The sequence below is a fragment of the Aquila chrysaetos genome, chromosome 3 (genome assembly GCF_900496995.4).
Source record: "Aquila chrysaetos chrysaetos chromosome 3, bAquChr1.4, whole genome shotgun sequence".
NCBI classification, from domain to species: domain Eukaryota; kingdom Metazoa; phylum Chordata; class Aves; order Accipitriformes; family Accipitridae; genus Aquila; species Aquila chrysaetos.
Genome location: NC_044006.1, coordinates 97,422 through 118,047, shown reverse-complemented (window position 1 = coordinate 118,047; position 20,626 = coordinate 97,422). Strand labels below are relative to the sequence as shown.

The window sequence follows — 20,626 nt, the reverse complement described above, 5'->3', positions numbered from 1 at the left end:
CCGGTGACGAGCGGTATCGGGGAAGGGCCGGGGCCGGGGCCGGGGCCGGGGCGGGCCTTGCGGGGAACTGGAAAGACGAAACTTTCGTCGGTGGCGGGGCGGGCCCGGCGGCTCCCGGGCCGTGCGCGGAGCGCAGCAGCACGACGACGGCGGCGGCGGTGGCGGCGGCGGCTGCGTTGGGGTGCAGGAGCGGCGCAGCCCCCAGCGCTGAACGGCGCCCTCGCCCCGGGGAGCTGCGGCGCCCTGCAGAGGAGCCGCCGGGCCGAGCGATGGCGGGTGCCGGGCAGGAGCCTTGCTCCTGGCAGCCCCGAGCCGGAGGGAGAGGTGAGGGTCGCCCGGCGAATGCGGGATGGAAGGCTGCGGGAGGCCTGGGGACGGTGCCGGTACAGGTACAGGGGGGACCCGCTCCTTCTGTGCCTGCCTATAGTGAAATTTCCTCTCGAGCCTAAATTCTAGCACTTCCTTATTTGCCCCTGAAGCCTGGCTGGGGCCATGAGGTGACAATGCACTGCAGCAATCTGTTTGCTAACTGTTTCTGCTAGCATTCGGTCCTTCCCTAAGTGTTCTGGTGAGAGCGTGACAAAGGCCATATGGTCTTTGCTTCCTGGTACTCTGAGAGGCTAGGCTTCATCCGAAGGTCTGTGTTTTAACTGTGCTATATGCAGTCAAAGTCAGCTGCTGCTGCCTTTGTCATTAGTTCAATGACAGCAAACTCCTGAGGAAATCCTGTCCTGTGCAGGAAGCTTCATCTTTGGCCTTTCTTAGTTCTGCTTTCTGTTCTGTGGGAAAGGGTTTAGTTTTTTAGTGTCTTCACGGCTTAACAGCTTAAGTAAACTCTAGGTATGCCATTCTTTTTAGCAATTAGAAAAAAGGCTTACAAAGGAAACATGAGTTTGAAAGTCAGGGTACAAATATAATGGTAGTTTTCTAACTTGATGCCATATGTCCAAAATATGCTGCCTATTAGGCCAAAATGCTCATGCGTTCGTGTTAGGAGGCAAGTTAATGTGGTTCATTTATAATTAAGGTGTGTGTGTTTTGGTTTTTTTTTTTTTTAATTTTTTTAAGGGCGTGCAGATCATTGGGATACTGGCTTTATACGAAGAGGTGCAAACAGAACAAATAATGTGTCGGGCCAGGCAGCTCACTTAAGGGAAAGCCCCCAAGCCAGTAATTATACTCTTCTACCTGGGCAAAGAGAGGAGAGACTTGGTGGTTGGATTTGGAGGGTTCCTCAATCAAGCAAGAATAAACCAAGAAACCAAGGTGGACAGGCCAACAGCGGAGCCACAGGACACTGGAACAAACAGGAGAATGAGGGAAGGAGAGTGAGGCATCAAGGTGGACAAGCACATGAGAGGGCCAGTGGACCCTGGAATGAGCAAGAAAATGAGGGTAGAGGAAGGGGGTATCACGGTGGACAAGCACATGAGAGGGCTAGAGGACCCTATAATGAGGAAGAAAATGAAGGTAGGGGGAGGAGGTATCAAGGTGGACAAACACATGAGAGGGCCAGAGGACCCTGGAATGAGCAAGAAAATGAGGGTAGGGGAAGGAAGTATCAAGGTGGACAAGCCCAGGAAGGCGCTAGAGGGCTGAGGAATGGACAGGGTAATGAAGGTAGGGGAAGGAGGATACAACCTCAGGAGAATCCTCATTTCTACCAGAACCCTACCCCAGTTGGTGCCCAGCTCAGTGAGCAGCCTCAGCAAGTCAAAAGGATTGGCTATAAATTCCTAGAAAGTCTTCTCCAGAAAGACCCCTCAGAAGTTGTCATCACACTTGCTTCCAGTTCGGGTTTGAAGGAACTTCTTTCCCAAATGGCTATGAAACCCAATTTCCTTCAGCTTGTTTGCCAGGTGCTTCGAAAAGCATGCAGTTCCCGAATGGATAGACAGAGTGTCCAACAGCTTCTTGGAGTGGTGAAGGACTCCAACTTTCTCAAGATTTGTCTGCCACAGTATGTGTCTGACATGATGACAGAAGCAGTCCCTGCTGTACGTCATCAGTACCCTGTGCATATTAGCAACATTATTTCACTTCTTCAGGACCTGGTCAGTATTTTCCCAGTCAGCTCTGTGCAGAAAATCTCCATTCTCTTGACAGTCTTGCCAGCATCCATAAATGCCCTGAGAACTTCTGGTGTGGACATCACAGAAGAAACAGAGAAGAATCTAAATAAAGTCCAGATGCTTGTGCAGCATCTGCAGGAGAAGAGACGTGAAGGCACACTGAGGGCTGATAACTATACTCTTATGCAGCCTCAGACTAATGGTCAAGAAGAAACCTATCGTACAATGACCATTTATCCAACCTATAATGAGGTACACTTTGATGAGAAACCCTTTCTACGTCCCAATAATGTTACTGGAAGATATGAGAGCACCAGCATTTATCTTGACACCCATTTCCGGCTTTTGAGAGAAGATTTTGTAAGGCCTTTAAGGGAAGGTATTTTGGAGCTTTTGCAGAGCTTTGAGGACAAAGGTTTGAGAAAGAAAAAATTTGATGATATCAGGATCTACTTTGACACAAAGATTATTACCCCTCTCTGTTCCCCAACTGGTATTGTTTACAAGGTCCAGTTTGACATAAAACCATTGAAGTTTGTACGATGGCAGAATTCAAAACGGTTGCTATATGGATCCCTGATCTGCATGTCCAAAGATCACTTTGAAACATGCCTTTTTGCCACTGTTTCTAATCGTGATAATGCAGATCTTGCCCATGGGATTGTGCAGCTTTGTTTTAATGCACAGAGCCAGGCACTGCTGGCAGAGGTTCAGCCCTCAGACTCCTTCCTCATGGTAGAGACAGCTGCCTACTTTGAGGCCTATCTGCATGTGTTAGAAGGGTTACAGGAAATCCAGGAAGAAGATATCCCATTCCAGAAGTACATCGTGGAATGTGATGCACAGGTGAAGAAGCCAGCATACCTGACAATGGATACTGCCTACAACTTTGCACCCTTGATGGAAGATCCCCTGTCGGATGAAGAGATACACCCTGATGGTTTGAGACCGCAAAGTGTCCATGTTCTAGATCCCAAGCAGTGGCTTTCAGCGGAAACCTTGAGATTAGATGAGTCTCAGATGCAGGCGCTGAGTCTTGCACTCACTAAGGAGCTGGCTATTATCCAAGGACCTCCTGGGACTGGTGAGAAACCTTTGCTTTAAGTCTCTGTCAGTTAAGGAGTTCTCCTTGATCCCTCCATTTAGGGAGATAAACTTCAGAGAAAGCCTGCTGTACTGTCTCCAAAGCTTTAGTCCTATGCCTAATTGATGCTTGAGTAGCCCAGTTAGCATGAGCTGTGGAGAAAGTTAAAATATCCTCAAATACCCATATCTGGTTTTACACATTGCCGACCTAGTTGCAAGTAGACACCAACTGCACTGTTGGCTCTGCTTGTGTATTGGGGTGAAAAAATTTTCAACCATCTTTGATAACATGGTACCTCTTGCTGTGCAACAGTCCTATTTGTCTTCATAGCGTGTTAGAACATTGGGAGTGTTCAACCATGATCCTCTGTGTGAATAAAGCATTACAATATTAACTGTAATTGTTTTAAATGGTACCTGAACTCAACAGGCACCACTGCTTGTATTCCACTAGTATGTGGATGTTTCATGTGCAGCCAAATGCCATGTATGAAGCCAGTATCAGAGTGGGCTGGGGGACACAGTGGCAGAGGAAACTCTGGGTCCAAGTCCAGTGTATTAACCAAAAGACAACATTCTTGCAGAGCATGGCCTTGCTCAACTACAGGCCAAAAAGACAGTGTCATGTTACTCTGTTTACGTATTGTAAACTAGTTACCTCTGGGGTCAGCTTGCATGGCACAGATCAGATTTGCCGCCTAGAAGGAAGTCTTGTATCTGGTTTTGATGATTCCTGTGTTTCAAGGCACTCTGTAGAGGGTGAATTACCCGTTTCTGATTCTGAGCTTGTTTTGCAGGAAAGACTTACGTGGGTTTGAAGATTGTGCAGGCTCTCTTGACTAATAAGCATGTGTGGCAAACTACTGTCCAGAAGTCTCCTATCCTTGTAGTCTGCTACACTAACCATGCACTGGATCAGTTCTTGGAAGGTAAGAGTGCCTGACAAGTATGATGGAGGGTCAGGGAGAAATTATACTATAACTCTGCCTATGTTATGGCATGATGACTTGCCCTCTTGGCTTTTTCTAGTGACTCTAGCCCCATTGATATACAGTAAGAAAACTTTACTCAGACCAATACAGTGCAGCATTTGCAGACAAAGGTGTTCTCCCTACCCCTTGTCCTACTGCGGAAAACAGAGCTTGCCTCTTTAGTGCTAATATTTCTCTTTCATTCCCAGGAATATACACATTCCAAAAACATGGGATGGTGCGTGTTGGGGGCAGAAGTAGTAGTGAAGTCCTGAAGCAGTTCACCTTGAGGGAGCTGAGGAAGAAGTGTGAATTCCGACATAGCTTGCCAATGCATCTCCGCAGAGCCTATGTGAATGTACGTGCAGACTTCACTGGAGATGATGGGACTGGGTTGCCTGTGCACTGGAGGAGCTAACTAAACTTCCTCCACCCCTGTTCTTTCACCTTGACTTACACTGAAGTCAGCCTCAATTCTTCTGTCCTTGTTCACTTTATCAGTTTCTTGTTCTGCTGTTTCTGAACCTTTTTTCTCAGAGTATGATGATGCCTCCCTTCTCTTTGTTCTGAGCAGATAACCAGTGAGATGAAACAGGCTGAGCAGGAGCTCCATGAAGGAGCAAAGCACTTGGAGTGCACAACATACGGAGTTCTGCATGAGCGCCAGTTGGAAGCATGCATTGCGCCCCATCACTGGGACAGTCTGATGAATGGTCTGGTAAGAGAGGTCCCTTTCTTCTGAGTCAAGCAGTCCCAATGTATGCTTACTAACCTTTCTGCTAATGAGTCTGAGGTTCCCCAAGCACGCTTTTTTTAGCATCACTCGGCTACTAGGAAAGTTAGGGAGTGAATAGCAAGCTGTGCCAAGTGACAGTAGTCTAGACCAAGTGGGGCAGGCAGGGGCTTTAAATTTTACTCCTTTAAACTGCAGAGATTCTAAGTGATCTTTATCAGCATAAAAATACAAGTGCCCAATGAAAGCCTCTTAAACTGAAGGGGAGGAGGGATGCTCTTTCTGAAGATCTGAGGCTGCTCAGGCTTTCTAGCTCTGGAGGTCTCTCAGGGGACTTGTCCTAGTTGCCTGCTGCTGCAAGGTGCTGCTTTGGCATCATCCCAAGACTCTGAAGTTTAATAGACCTGGCTGATTTGACTTTCCTTATATTAGGATGGTGAGGAGTTTTACTACAGTGCTTCACAACACTCAATGATTCTGGAGTGGCTGGGCCTTGGTGTAACTGTCTTCACCCAGGATGCTGCAGAGAATATAGAGGCTGAGAATCCAGGTAAAAAAAAAAAAACACAAAACAAAAACAAACAAACAACAACAACAAAACCAAAACAAACCCCAAACAAAAAACAACAACCTAAACAAAAAAAACCCACACAGACAAAAAAACCTCCCTCATCCTCTACAGTTGTGTTTGCCTAAGCAGTGCATGTGTACCAGAAAAGAGACACTGCTACTTATCAGACACTGAAAGATGCATGATACTTTAAGGTAGTGGAAAGATTAACCTTAATTTCCACATAGTGATCTGACTGCTGCACTGTGATTCTGCTAGAGTGGCTGTGGCTTACTGCATGTGACTGATGACTCTCACAGGTGGTCAGCAGGAGAGAGAGCAGGAGTGGGAAGGTGAAGCAGAAGAGGAGCTTTTGGAGATCCCAGAGGAGGCTGACCTGATTCAAGCTGACAGAGTGATTGAGGATGAGGAGGCAGCAAAGCCTCAGGGAAGAAAGGAGGAAGAGCACAGAGCTGCTCGTGGACTAGCCAGAGTGCTGTTGGCTATGAAGCTGGAGGACCAGGAAGAAGAAACAGCCCAACCACAACAGAAGACTGCAGAGTGGGAGGTAACTGCATGCACTAGCATGCTCTGGCTCTGCTTGACTGTGTAAAGAATAACATGGGGATGCCAATACAGGAGAATCTTTGTGCTGTAACTGCTTATTGGGGAGCTTTTTCTCTGCAGGTAACTGCTGCCCAGAGGAAGAAAATGAAACAGAAGATGAAGGCTGAGCTCTGTAAACTGAGTGCAATGTCGGAGTTAGAGGCCAAGGCTATTCAGGATCTGTGGCAACTTGACCTGAACTCCCGCTGGAGGCTTTACAGGTGACAAAACTATTTTGCAGGGTCTGTCAGGCAAATGTTTCCTAGGATTGTTCCAGTTTGCAAACTCTTTCTGTCAAGCCATGGTGTTTCTGTCCATATCTGTTCAGCTCCTTATTTGAACATGCTTGTTTTTACCTTCCCTGTATTGCATGGGCAGTGCTGTCATCTCCACTGTATGGTTCGGGACTAAGTATGGATGCTAATAATCTCTTGCCCAAAAGACACAGAGGAAGTTTTGAACTGAATCCACTCGGAACTGCTGGATCACTATCCTGCTCCCCTTGCTGTGTGTGATAACGGCACTTTTTTCTCAGGCTTTGGCTGCAGACCTATCAGGGGTTTATTCGACGGCAGATTCTGCGGCGTGAACAGCAGTATCAGGCAGCAGCAGAAAGGCTGACAGAACTGAGGCTGCAGGAAGATTTCTGCATTCTCAAGGAGGCCCAAGTTGTGGGGATGACAACTACAGGTGCATAGCAGTTGGGAAGCAAACCAATATTGCACTGCATGTAGTAATGGTTAAAGGACCTTGTTGCCAAAAGATTAATATCATGTGCTGCTTGACAGCCTGGGTCAGGCTCTGCATTAGTCTGCAGCCTTCTTAATCTCTGACTCCCTTTGTGCGCTCTTGCACTCCCTCCATCTCAAGCAGCATTCTTCTAATGGAAATGCACCACTTCTTGTGCCTGAGTAAAGCACAGCCAATACCTGCACTGCTATCCCTGCATTACTTTCTGGTGATGGTAGTGTAAAGGTCATTGCAATATGACGCTTGGGAGAGACACTTTTAGGTTTATTTATATGTGTTGATCAATGTATTGAGTAGGTATCTTATGTCTGAAGAGAGTGTTGGGAAAGGGCCAAGGCAGGTATAGGACTCCAGTCCCCACCTGCCTTCCCTAATAACTCTTCATATAAGAGCCATCCTTGGTAAGGTGCTGTTTTAAAGTTCAAAAAGCTGAGTCTTGAAATGGGGAATCTTGGGAAGAACCCCAGTCTTTTCTGAGACATAGCCTGCTCCCCTCCCTGAAAACTCTTGTCATACTGTCTGTATGTAATTATATTCTGCTAAGGTTTATCTTCTGTCCTTGCTCAGGTGCTGCTAAATACCGTCAGATCTTGCAAAAAGTAAAGCCACGAATTGTCATTATAGAAGAGGCAGCAGAGGTGCTTGAGGCTCACACCATTACTACTCTGAGTAAAGCTTGCCAGCATCTCATCCTCATTGGAGATCACCAGCAGGTAACATCCATGACCAATGCCTCTAACTGTTGTGCAAATGAACTGGAACCTTTTAACCAAACACCATATGTGAAAGGTTGCCAAGACTTGCTGCTCCCCAGCTTCCACTGATATCACAGGTCCTGTCTCCTGTAGTTTTGGAGTAGAGCTCCTGTGGGTCTTGTCTTTTAGCTTAACTGATACGATTCTACATGTGCTTACATCCACTTCAGTTGTGACTGTATCTAACTTTGATATTTAGTACCTCTGCAAGAATCCAGTCTCTGGCCTTTCTTTGGGGGACCAGTGACAGAAAGAGATGAGTGAAAAATCTCACTAATACGTAGGAAAAGTGCTAAAATGTTGACCTCCTATCCCTTCTCTTTCAGCTGCGGCCTAGTGCGAATGTATATGACCTGGCCAAGAATTTCAATCTGGAAGTCTCTCTCTTTGAACGGCTGGTGAAAGTCAATTTCCCCTTCGTCTGCCTGAAATACCAAGTGAGGAAGACCTGTAAAAAAACTCCATTGCATTTGCATTTAAGTTGTTTCAAGTTTGTAGTACACTTAAGTTTATATTTCTACTCTCAGAGCAGCCTAAAAGAAAATAATGTGCTATTTAATTCCTGAGAAGAATGGTAAGAGCTGTCAAACTGCCACAGTGTTCCGGTATATTTCAAATTATTCAGTGATGTCATCTGCAGCACTGTGGTTCCCACATGTTTTAGTGCAATGAACATGGCTTATTGTGGCATCTGAAACTTCCAGAACTCTGGAGACTGACAGCACAAGTCTTCTCAGGCTGCTTCCTGCTAAATTGCTATAATCATCAATCTTGGTGCCTGGAGAAATTAATTCTACCTCCAGCAGTCCTGTACCAGCAGAACTCATGTAGTGGTCAGGGTAAGGTGCTGGCTATTGTTATCTAGAACAGTGTTCTTAGATTTGCACTGAAACCAGCATTCTTATTACAACAACCTTGCCAAATGATTTTCTTGAAGATACTGTGCTACTACTCCCCCTGTAATTGCTGGTGGTGGCAGTGATGGGGTGGGGGAGGGTGGGGAATTAGGAGGTGCTCCCTTCTTGACTCTTACTGGAAAGTCATCCTTGTCTTGTATTCAGCCACAGTCTGTAGAGTGGAACAACAGAATATTGACAGGGAAATATGGTGCTCCTTCCTCGAGACTGATAAAGCTGCTTTGTGTTTCAGCACCGCATGCGTCCTGAAATTGCCCAGCTTCTCAGTCCTCATATATACCAGAAGTTGGAGAACCATCCCTCTGTCCTGAAGTATGAGAACATAAAAGTGAGTTTTCAGCTATCCAATCAATTGTTTTTTGTCCCCTGTTTCTGACTACAGAAATGAGTTTCTGTAAAATATAGTGTTCTAGGATTTCAAATTCTTAGATCAAGTTCGGTTATTGAGATTTATACCTGAATCAAGGAAATGTGTGATATAGAATTAGGCAAGTAATTTGTAGTTCTTCTGGCATTAGTGATGGTGGACACTGGAAATGGATCCTGTACTGATGACTTTAAAAGAACAGTGAAAAATGGAAGAGGGACCAAAAGAACTGTAGGAGATTTGAAAGCTAGGAAGAAATCTTAAATGAGAGACTCTAAAGCATAATAACGTGAAACTCCAACATAAGATAGGTGACTTCATTACTGGAACCCTCCTTCCTTGGGTTCTCTGTTTGGGCACTTTACCAATACACAACATCTGCAAACAAGATCTATTCAACTTAAAAGTATAAAGCTATCACTTATTGGCTAACATGCACAACAAGCAACTGAACACCTGGGGAGAAAGAATTGGAGGTAGTTACAAAAAGGATTACAGTAGCTTAGCCTGTGTAAATCTCTCTTCATGAAAAGACAGTACTAATTAGTTAAAAGCTCTTTAACTGGGTGAGGAAAGCATACTGAAAACTATAGCAGAATACTGAAGCTAGAAAAGAGAAAATTAATCCTGAAGATAGCTTATTATAGTAAATAAACCATCTGGGAAGGTGGCAGGTCCTCTTTTGGTATCTTGAAATCCAGATCAAGTATTTTGTAGAAGATGCTTTAGTTAAACATATTAAAAAACAAACAACAACAACAACAACAAAAACAACAAAAAAAACCCAAAAAAACCCAAACCACCCCAAACCAAACAAAAAACCCCCAAAACCCAACCAAACAAATCCCACTGAACACATACAGCTTAGGAGACAACGAAATTTTACCCCATTTCTCCTACGAGAAGCTATTCTGGAGAATCTTACAGTTCTATCTGGCCTTAAAACAAACTTGAGATACTAAAAGGCAGCAAAACTGAATCTCCCCATCTACTACAATAACCAACATAGGTGATCACTGAATTAAATTGTACAGCAGTGGGCCCTATGCCACTATGGACACGTTGGAAAACCAGAGATCTGTGTTTGATCTACAAAAACTGTTCTTTGCTGATGAAAACAGTCTCTGGGTTTTGGCACACAGCCCAAGAATTTCTTATGCGTAGAAGAATTCCAGTTAATAGGCAAGAAATAAAGGTCTGTACTAACTCAAGGCAAATGGAATTTTTGAACAGGTGAGCAGACAACACTACACCCCTGGAGATGGTGACTATTGGAGTCCCTAGTGTTCCTAGTTTTCCTGGTGGAAAAGCAATCCTCCTTGCTGCTTTGTTTTTACTGCAGTAACCGAGAAGGCATGTTTTTTGCTAGGCAGTTTTAGGCAAGTGCTGAGCCTTGTGCACTGTTTACTTACTATCTTTTTCCCACATGGCCAAAACAAGACATTGTTTGTGCCATGAATGTGAAATGGAACTACGATGCTTTGAGAAACGTTACTAGCACTTAATCTTCTCTTTTCTACAACCCGAAAAGGTACAGTAGAAACAACTCTGAAAGGATAGGGAACAAAATCATCCACAGGAACTGATTTCATATTAGGATACTGAAATGTCACTAATAAGCTGAAATGTAATTAATAAGCTTAAATTCCTATCGGATGAATATGCTATGGAAATCTGAGAGGATACTGTAGGCGTCTCCTTAAGAATCCTCCTGTCAGTGGATAATCAGGGACATGGAAACAGGCTGCAGTGACAGAAGCTGGAATTCTGTTTCTGACATTCCTTTCTCTTGTTTCAGGGGGTCTTATCTAACCTCTTCTTTGTGGAACATGACTTTCCTGAGCAAGAGATCCAGGAAGGGAAAAGCCACCAGAACCCACATGAGGCCCAGTTTGTAGTGGAACTGTGCAAATACTTCTTGTGTCAGGATTATCTACCTTCTCAGATCACCATTCTCACTACTTACACTGGACAGCTTTTCTGTCTGCGTAAGCTCATGCCAGCCAAGACCTTTGCAGGTGTGAAGGTTCATGTGGTAGATAAGTACCAGGGGGAGGAGAATGATATTATTCTGCTGTCTCTTGTGCGGAGCAACAAAGAGGAGAGAACTGGGTTCTTACAGATCCCTAATCGGATATGCGTAGCATTATCGAGAGCTAAGAAAGGGCTGTATTGTATTGGAAATATGAGAATGCTTGGCAAGGTTCCTCTCTGGAGCAAGATCATTCACACCCTTCGGGAGAAAGGTCACATTGGCCGCTCATTGGTGCTTTGCTGTCAAAACCACCCTGAAACCAAGACACTGGCATCTACAGCAGCAGACTTCAGCAAAGTCCCAGAAGGAGGCTGTAGTCGTCCCTGTGAATTTAGGCTGAGTTGCGGACATGTTTGCACAAGGGCATGTCACCCATATGACATAGAGCACAAAGAGTACCAGTGTCTGAAGCCTTGTCAAAAGGTGCTTTGTGCAGATGGGCACCGCTGTCCGCGGTCATGTTATGAGCCCTGTGGACCATGCATGGTGATAGTAGAGAAGACTATTTCTAAGTGTGGCCACCTGCAGATGGTGCCATGCTTTACTCCAGACAGTGAGTTTCTCTGCCAAGAACCTTGCCAGAAAAAGTTGAACTGCGGGCATGCATGCAACAAATTCTGTGGGCAGGAATGCACTAAGCAGTGTCCTGAACTGGTTACAGTCATGCTGAAATGTGGCCACAACCAGCAACTTAAATGCTGGATCGCTGAGGAGATGAAAGACAAGAAGCCTGTGGAATGTAAGACTCGGTGTTCTGTCACACTGGAGTGTGGACATGTGTGCTCAGGTTCCTGTCATACCTGCTTTGAAGGAAGGTTTCATAAGCCATGTAACAGCCCGTGCAAGCGCTTCTTGGTCTGCTCCCACAAGTGTCAGCAGCCTTGTACTACAGAATGCCCTCCCTGTCAGCTGGAATGTCAGAACCACTGTGTCCACAGCAGGTGTAAGAAGAAATGTGGAGCGAGCTGTTTTCCGTGTGCCGAGCCATGTGAGTGGCGGTGCCAGCACTACCAGTGTACCAATCTTTGCTCTGAACCATGCAATAGGCCTCGCTGCAATGTACCATGTGCTAACGTGCTGTGCTGTGGTCATCCTTGTATTGGATTGTGCGGAGAGCCTTGCCCAAAGAAGTGCCTTGTTTGTGACCATGAGGAACTCACCCAGATCTTTTTTGGCTTTGAGGAAGACCCAGACGCTCGATTTGTACAGCTTGAAGACTGTGGCCACGTCTTTGAGTCCCAAGGCCTTGACCATTATATGGATGAAGATGACGATGTCATCAAGCTGAAGGTATGCCCTATCTGTCAGACACCTATCAGAAAGAATTTGAGATATGGCACCATTGTGAAAAGACGGCTAGATGAGATAGAAAAGGTGAAAGAGAAAATCCAAGGCCCAGCACAGGAAATTGAGTCTAGTAGACAAAGACTGCAGGCTGCACTGATGGGGAATGCTGTTCTGCAGAGGAATCTACCCCTTAAGTACCTCATGCTAGAAGATAAACTCAGAGCTTCTGATCTCTCAACAAAGAGTATCGGACTAATTGAGAACCAGCTTAACTTCTACGAACGTGTAGCTGACCTAACCAATTCTCTGAGTAAAATTGATGTGAGTGAGAGGAAGGGGCTGAGAAAGCGGCTGGATGAAGTCCAGGAGTGGCTGGATAAGCCGTGCCTCAGTTTTACAGGACAGGAGCTCTCTGACCTGCAGTCTGAGATTCAGAGACTGACCTATTGGCTGAGCCTCTTGGCAAGGTGTAAAGGTGCAAGCGGGACAATCGCCCCAGTACTGGCTGCAGAGATTGCCAGCGCACGTGAGATCCTGGAAGGGACAAAGAAATTCACGGCGGAGGATGAGGCTGCGGCGAAGGCTGCCCTGGAGAGGCTCTCTGCGGCCTTGCCCCTGTCGGGGCTGGGGATCTCCGAAGCGGAGCGGGTGCAGATTGTCCGTGCTATTGGCTGTCCCCGCGGCCACTGGTTCAAGTGCAGAAATGGGCATATCTACGTGATTGGGGACTGCGGGGGGGCAATGGAGAGGAGCACGTGCCCTGAATGCCACGAGGTCATCGGGGGCACAAACCACACGCTGGACAGCACCAACAGCCTCGCCTCTGAGATGGATGGTGCGACCCACGCCGCCTGGTCCGAGACGGCCAACAACCTGCTCAACTTTGAGGAGCTCCGCCGCCTGCTGTAGCGGGGTGTCTGCCCCCTTTCGCGGTCCCCGCCCCGGGGAGGCTGTGCTTGCCGCCGCCCCTGTCGCTAATTAATTAATAAAGAGCATTGGTGTGTGCCCCGGGGAGGCCGCCCTCGCCGCTGCCCCTGTCGCTAATTAATTAATAAAGAGCATCGGTGCGCGCCCCGGGGAGGCCGCCCTCGCTGCTGCCCCTGTCGCTAATTAATTAATAAAGAGCATCGGTGCGCGCCCCGGGGAGGCCGCCCTCGCCGCCGCCCCTGTCGCTAATTAATTAATAAAGAGCATCGGTGCGCGCCCCGGGGAGGCCGCCCTCGCTGCTGCCCCTGTCGCTAATTAATTAATAAAGAGCATCGGTGCGCGCCCCCGGGCAGGCTCGCCGGGCGCGCTCGCCGGGCGCGGCGTCGTGCCTGCCGCTCCCCGGAAGCGGATGTGAGGCGCGGCCGTGCGTCAGGGGGCGACAGGGGCGGGGTCAGCGCCCGCAACCATGGAGGCGCGGGAGCCGCTGCGGGAGCTGCGCGGCGCGCTGCGTGCGGTGCTGGCGCGGGTGCGAGGTGGGGGCCGGGACCGGGGCCGGGCGGGGGGCCGCGGGCGGGCCGAGCCGACTGTCCGCTGGTTGGGGTCTCTCTCTGCCTTTACAGAGGGCGAACCGGGCGAGGGCCGCGAGCCGTTCGAGCTGCCGCGCTTCTGGGACGCGCTAGGTACGGGCGGCGGAGCGGGGCCGCGGGCGGGGGCGGCCGCCGCCGCCGGGCCGCGCTGTGGGCGCCGGGCCGGGTCTGTGCCGGGCCGCGGGGCGGGCCGGGGCGGAGGCTTCGGGCTGTGGCGTCGGCGGGCGGCCGCGGTGCCGGTGCGCGGCGGGGCTTTGGCTTGAGAGCGAGGTCTCCGGCCCGGGCTTTCGCGCTTGCCTTCCGCTCCGGGGCGTTGGCGTCGGCAGAGCAGCGGCCGGCATCGAACGGTTGTCGCGGCTAGGTTCCTAAAGGCTTTGGTCTCTGTTAAAGGCTCATAGCGCTTCCTGGTGAGGGTGGTGTGGACCAGGACACAAAATGTGGTTGTGGATATCACTACCAGCTGAGTAAAAAAAACTAGAAAAAAAGCAGACATAGGACACGTGTGGCATGCGTGGCACTAATACCCCCTGGAATTTTTCTTCTTCTGTAGCGGGATTTAGTTTATGCTTTTGTACTGCTGGGAAGGAAGAAAGTAATCAAGCAGTAGGGCAAAGTAGCATCAGAGATGTCGCTCATCTGCCTGCTCTGTTCTTTTACCTTTTACCCAAGTTCCTTTTTATTCTTTTGCTCCTATTGAATCCTTTCTAGGTCAGACATTCAAAGTAACATCACAGGAAGCAACAAAGCTGAGTCTGGCATTCTCAGGGCCTCCACTGACTTCTGCAGAGGTGAGCGAAAGCCCCCACAGACTGTGAAATTGCAGTGTGTCTGATAAGTTTCAGGTGTCTCTTGGTTCACGTGGCTAAAACAAAGTAATTTGGTTCAGCGCAGACAAGGGATGTTGGTATGGGCTATGCATTGTGGAGTGTATTAATGCGATTCAAGAACTGCCCAGAGAACTAATAACTGTAAGTTAGGGAGACATACCAAATAGTATTCTTACATTCTTTCCTTCAACCTCTGTCAGCTGGTTGCTGATAGAGACAGGGTATTGGATAATACAGATGTTAGATCTAACGAGAATATGCAATATTTTTGCTGTTAATTAAGACTAGTTTCACACCTGTGTTTAGAGGAGAAAAAAAAAAAAAAAGACCTCAGTTCAGAATAACGATCTCAGCTACTTCTTCTTCTCTGATGCATGACCACCACACCAGGGTGTGTTTTGTTACCAAATCATAAGGCGGTTTATGATGTGTACACCTTGCTTACTGTGTCTTCTTCTTGTGCTGTAATTTTTTCTCAAGCAAGATGGCCATTACTATGCTTCCCTTTTCTCAAAGCAATCTGAATGTAACTGATTGCTTGTGAGACTTTCTAAATGCGGTGCAGCCATTCACTACTCACGGTTAATCTTTTTGCCTGTCCATTTTCAGGATTGCCGGAAGCTGAGTGAAGATGTCCAAAATGCCATTCTTGCAGTTGCCACAGTGTATTACTGGCTCCCCAAGGGCCAAGGTGAGATAGTGACAGCAGGGCAGTCAGCACTATATAAAGAAACCCAGCATTTCAGAGCCATAATATGAGATCTGGCATCTGTAGGAAAGCAAGTTACCATGAGCAAGCAGTCCCATTATCAGCTATTCTGTAGACTTGCGACATGTTTATGAGTGAACCACTTGTTTGCCTGCTCCTGCAGAATTCTGTCTGTGAAAGAGTGATAATTTAGGAAGTTGTATCCTTGATTGAGCATTCATGTTTCTAAAGTGTTGAGATCCTTGTCCAAAGTCCTTTTGGAACTAGGAAAGATGTTTCTTCCTTCAAAATACCTGTAACTCCATTTATACAGTGTATCTACTCAAACGGAGCAGTCTGTGTGTTCATCTTCGGCAGTTGCTTTCTGTCGGCGCTGACCTTGTGGCAACTTTCTTGCTCTTTCTTGATCTCAACCAGGTACTACTCTTCGGAAGATGGTGCGAGATGCTACCACAGAAGTAGTGGAAGGAATGATCCAACTCACAGAAACAATTCTCAGTGCTCCATTGGAGAGGTAGTAATTTTCCAGGAAAAAAAAGGAAGAAAAGGTTACGGGTATACTTGTTAGGAAGCAGCAAGTGCAGACTCTTTCCTAAGGGAAGGGGGGAGGCAGAAGCAGAGCATTGTTATGAGGCAGGAAGAGGCAGCGGCCTCATCAGCAAAGGCCCTGTCCCCCAGCATCTGAGTGAGCAGAGCATTGCTGGTGAGGGTAGTGAGGTTCAGTTGAGAGTTCACATCATCAGACAAGCCCACAGTGATGAGGTCAAGCTGGAAAGTCAGGCCAGCAAGTTGGGATCAAGGTCAGGTCCAGAGAGAATAACCAGCATCAGACACTATCCAGTGATTGCCCAGCATGTCCATTACAATGAGTTGGGTCTGAGGACAAGGCAGGAAGGTCAAATCAGTGGGTCAGGATCCAGGTCAGAATCCAGGGAGTGTGAGACTGGGTGCAGACATAACTGCTACACAGCTGTGACATAGCACAAGCAGGGCCCAGTGAAAGAACCTCAGGGTAAAAGCATCTCCTAGGGTAAGGAAGGGCTGGCCCTTGCTTCTAGCTTTCTTCACAGTACCTCCTATCAGCAAAGGAGCTGACCTTGTACTTGGCCAACTAAACTCTTCAACTGAGCCAGCTAAACTCCTAGGAGGGTGGAATACACTCAAGGCCCTGGCAGTACCCTCTTGTCCCAGTGACTTGAGGCAGGTACATTGCCTCCATGGAGAACAGATTTTCGTCCTGTTTGTGGCAAGGAAAGATGCTGGGAGCAGGATTCCCATGAAGGCGCTGGATAGTATTTGCACTGTTTGGCAGTTATTGCTTTGGACTGAACTGTCATACGCAATGATGGCGCAACTTTATAAAGCTAGTTATTGGACCACTATGGACAGCTGCTTCTCTTGACGGATTACACGCCACTGCCCTTTGGCAGAGGTCATTAATCGCTAATACAGACTTCTGATTTGCATAGATTCTGAAAGATAAATAATATGCCTAAGTACCTTGAGAGGCCTTTGCAAGAGGCTCCTGTTTCTTGTTCCAATGGATAATTAAACTCAGTAGGAGCCAGCACTTCTTGCTTTACACAGATACTGGTGATAAGCTGGTTGGTGACATCTTTCCAGCAGAGCTTCTACTATTGTGTATTGTCCTTGGTGCAGAAAATAAAAACACAGTCTAGCAGAGTGGTGTTATTGAGTCTAACTTTGGGGGACTTTGTTTTGTTTCAGCTTGTCTCAAGATCAGCTTGTATCAACTGGTGGTGTGTGGGAGGCATGTGAGCAAGTGTCCAACCTGCCACGAGGTGAGTATTGTATATATAGAACAACAGAACTAGGACATGTTGTCTTGGAATATCAATAGCCCTTGCAAGGGGCATTCCAGCTAGTACAATGAAGGCTCACACATTCTGCAAAACCCAGCTGTTTTCAAAATGTATAAGCTTGGAAGCCAGGCCAGATTCTTTGCATGGCAACAGTGCAGCTCTGAGCTCTGCAAAAAGTTTGATGCTATAATCTCGAGATCTAATGATCTCAAACCTGTTGTTGCAAGCTGATTTGAATCAGTGCAGTGCCATGGTTTTCATCCTTTTGCTTTTGCAGATAACCAGGCAGCAGTTGCATCAGCTCTGGCTGCATGTCTAGGTGTGGTCAAGGATGCTCTGGAGGAGATGGAACATGTAAGGAAGCCCCTAAGCCTTTGAGGAACCTGCAGTGATGTATTGCAGTGATGGTTCAGCGATGGAACACAGGGATTGTTTTATATACAGGCTTTGATTTAGATTTGTTCTGATATGAGCTAGATTATTGTATTATGCCTGGATCTTAATGAGTTTTTAAACTCAAGCCTGGTTTACTTTATATAAGGTTTCCATAAAGCCATGTCCTGAATTGCAAGGGTGGGGGTGGTGTTTAGGTTGATGTAGGAACGGCACTATTTGCCAGGTTCTTGCTGTTTGCTCTGTTGAATTGGAGTGGGGGATTAGTTTTTCTTAATCCAGTCCTGCTAGGATTAACAGAATTTTGCAACTGAGATGCTGGTTGGAGAGAGATTCCTCCATAAATTGTATGACTTCTGGATTATGTTTTCCCTTTCCTCCTGATTATTGCTGGAATTGATGTTAGGCTCTGGGTTTTTAGTGCATCTATGTTCTCAGGCTCTGGTGGAAGGGCAAGACCCCTACAGTGACATCATGGAAGATGAAGAGCTGGGCTTTCGGGGCAACAGAGATACGTATTGGTCAGAAGCTGACCGGAAGCTGCTTAGCTCCTGCATGGGATTAATGAAGGCTTCTAAAGCTTGCCTGAAGAAGGTCTTGGGTGTAGTGAAGGCTTATGGCAAAGTTGATTCTCCAGAGCAGATCGCTCAGCTGGATGATCTTGCAGACATTGCTAATGAGATCAGTCCAAGGTAAGCATGTTTCTCCCTGAGCTGCTTTTTGCTCCAGAGCAGCCCCTGTCTTTCCTGAGGTGTGGAGAATGGGTTAGGAAAACCTCTATGATACTGAAGCTGTGAGCAGGTGGTAGAAGCAGGTGTAATGGGAAGACTGTTATGGCATAGGCTGTTGAGAGTTGTGCAAGTTAGGAGAGGAATATATGTTGTAGCTTGGGGTGGAGCTATGGCCATGTCTCATGGCACGCAGATGTCTGGGAGGGCAGTGAGAAGCATCCCATGGGTATGACTGACATCATCTCCTTGTCATGTACTGCTGTTCCTGACTTGCGTTCAGTGTGGGTGTAGGCTTTGATCAGGATCCATGAGTTGTGCTATCAGGACCTTTCTTCCATTGCTCCCCTTTCTTCTATTCTAGTGTTGATGAGCTGGCACTGAGCATGTATCCACCTATGAACCAGTTGGCTGTGCGACTCAATGTAAGTATCTGTAGCCTGCATGGAGGTCTACTCACGTGGCTGTAGAGAAGGGGAAGAAGTCGAATTGGAGGGATTAGGTGACTGTCGGGGAGAGGTGGATGTTAGTGACTGTCTCAGAAACAAGTTCTTAGGGGTGAAGAGTCCCCTTTGGTTCTTGCACACTTAGCTTCCTTCAGGTGGAAATGCATTCCTCATCTTTACTTCTTCAGAGAAGAGAATGGCCACTTGAGCTTTGGCTCTGAACCATAATCCATAGACATGTCTAATGACAGTACCTCAGGAAAGTGAGGTCTAAGGCTGCCGATGTACTGCATGTCTACTTCCTTCCTTGGGTAATGTAGACTTGCTCAAATAAAATTACCTACATTAAAAATACAAATTAAAAATTCTGACAGTGAGGGTGATTAAGCACCGAAACAAGCTGCTCAGAGAAGCAGTGGAATCTCCACCTTTGGCAGTACTCAAAACTTGACTGGGCAAGTCTCTGAGCAACCTGACTGAACTTTGAGGTGGGCCTTGCTTTGAGCAGGAGGTCGTACTAGATGACTTCCAGGGGTCCCTTGCATCATAAATTAAGTATGTATCTTCTCATATCTGAGATTTTTTAATTCTTAATTCTGGTTTCATGCCTTTGGCCACTGGCTTGATTTTTTGGGGGTAAAAAAGAAAGTATTGCTTAATATCAAATTGCATTATAGTCAGTTGTAACTTCATGCTTTAATATCAGTTACCAATTTCTAATAGGCTTATCTTTTTAAAGGAAAAAGCATTTTAACATATGCTTTAAAAAACAGCCTGTCTTTATTTTCACCTGTCCCAGCCAGCAGTAGGTTGGGAGACACTCCCAGCATGGCAGTGATGGGTAGCTTCCTTCTGCATCAGGATCTGTGGCAGTTTTGCTCATTCTTGGCTCTGTTGGACATTCCTGCACCCCCCTTTCTTTTCCAGTACTGCTGAGCCCCTTTTTCTCCATGTTTGGCTCACCTTATTTCCCTTTTGTTTCTTTCTAGGCTGCTAAGTTGGCCTCGGTATTAAAGAAAGTCTTAGAGATTACAAAGTGAGTATGAGTTAACAGTTTTATAGGTGGGTGTTCCCCACTATGAAGGTTGATATCTTTCTGCCTCCTGTCAAAGATGACTCATTTCTAGACAGTAAATGCTGGCATTTTGGAGTAATTATGATGTTACCCAGTCACAAAGGGTTGGAAGTAAGAAAAGGATGGTAGGGATGAAATTGGTTTGCACTGAAGGCACACACGTATATGTTAAGGTTTGGGACTAGGGACATGGATGTGGGTTCTTCCTTGCTCAAAGCACTCTGGGGCTATGGCAGTCCTGTTCTAATGCTGTGGAAAGTCAGCACTTCATAATACCCATGTGTTTGGATGCATAGGTATAAGACACCCAGGAGGCTTTCCTAATGAATTTCCTCCACTTTTGCAGGACAAGCCATGTATGTCCACCATCAGAGGAAGGCTGGGTGCAGTTTCTAACTGGTGCAGTAGATCACAACATGAACAAAATCAAGAACTTCACACATGGTCAACTTTAGCTCTTCTGTGTCTACATGTGTTGCTGCCGCTGGCTCTGGCATATGCTTTTCCAGTGAATCTCGCTGTTCTCCAGCTCCTGGGAGAATGATGAGAACAATATTTTTAGGAGAGAACTTTACTGCCACTTGGTAAAACTTTCCCAGGGAGTTGCTCTTTGCCATTGCAGAAGGTGTCATTTTGCTTGAATTCCTGGGATGGTGTGGTGCTGCATCTTAATGCTGTGAATGTGCCCTATTCTGCAGGCATTACAACTACTATGGGGTTCAAAGAACAATAAAATATTGCTAGATTTGCATGAATGGTTTTATCTGTTTTCAGGTGGCAGAGAATATATCCAGAAGGAAAGGGTCTTGCTTCTTTTGCAAGCAGCCCAATGAACCATTAAAAAATATGCAGCACTGCTGCTATTTCCTTTCTAACTTTAGAAAAGAGTGAACTATCTTTCTCCTTTCTATTTCATCAGAAAGCAGTAGAAAATATTATTTACTACTTTACCAATGTCAAGGATCTATAGGGGGGGATAAGG

The 20,626-nt window shown here is 46.7% G+C and overlaps 2 protein-coding genes across 4 annotated transcripts; both read left to right on the top strand.

Annotated features, from left to right (window-relative positions):
- The first annotated feature begins 94 nt into the window (after positions 1-94).
- ZNFX1 (zinc finger NFX1-type containing 1) lies at positions 95-13,290 on the top strand. 2 transcript variants are annotated; one of them, XM_030009060.2, is made up of 13 exons: positions 95-324; positions 1,069-3,156; positions 3,956-4,087; positions 4,339-4,487; positions 4,704-4,847; positions 5,295-5,412; positions 5,733-5,980; positions 6,100-6,239; positions 6,554-6,708; positions 7,336-7,481; positions 7,850-7,960; positions 8,673-8,768; positions 10,606-13,290. In XM_030009060.2, the coding sequence occupies exons 1-13, from the start codon at positions 270-272 to the stop codon at positions 13,036-13,038; spliced, it is 6,015 nt and encodes a 2,004-aa protein (XP_029864920.1). In that variant the 5' UTR covers positions 95-269; the 3' UTR covers positions 13,039-13,290. The 2 variants fall into 2 exon arrangements, with proteins under 2 accessions (XP_029864920.1, XP_040978580.1); XM_041122646.1 differs by having other exon boundaries at positions 319-389.
- Positions 13,291-13,454: 164 nt separating this feature from the next.
- CCNDBP1 (cyclin D1 binding protein 1) lies at positions 13,455-20,395 on the top strand. 2 transcript variants are annotated; one of them, XM_030009070.2, is made up of 11 exons: positions 13,455-13,589; positions 13,677-13,736; positions 14,352-14,431; positions 15,080-15,161; positions 15,597-15,693; positions 16,908-16,981; positions 17,280-17,356; positions 17,834-18,087; positions 18,488-18,548; positions 19,559-19,605; positions 19,991-20,395. In XM_030009070.2, the coding sequence occupies exons 1-11, from the start codon at positions 13,523-13,525 to the stop codon at positions 20,097-20,099; spliced, it is 1,008 nt and encodes a 335-aa protein (XP_029864930.1). In that variant the 5' UTR covers positions 13,455-13,522; the 3' UTR covers positions 20,100-20,395. The 2 variants fall into 2 exon arrangements, with proteins under 2 accessions (XP_029864930.1, XP_029864931.1); XM_030009071.2 differs by lacking the exon at positions 13,677-13,736 and having other exon boundaries at positions 13,470-13,589.
- Positions 20,396-20,626: the final 231 nt, after the last annotated feature.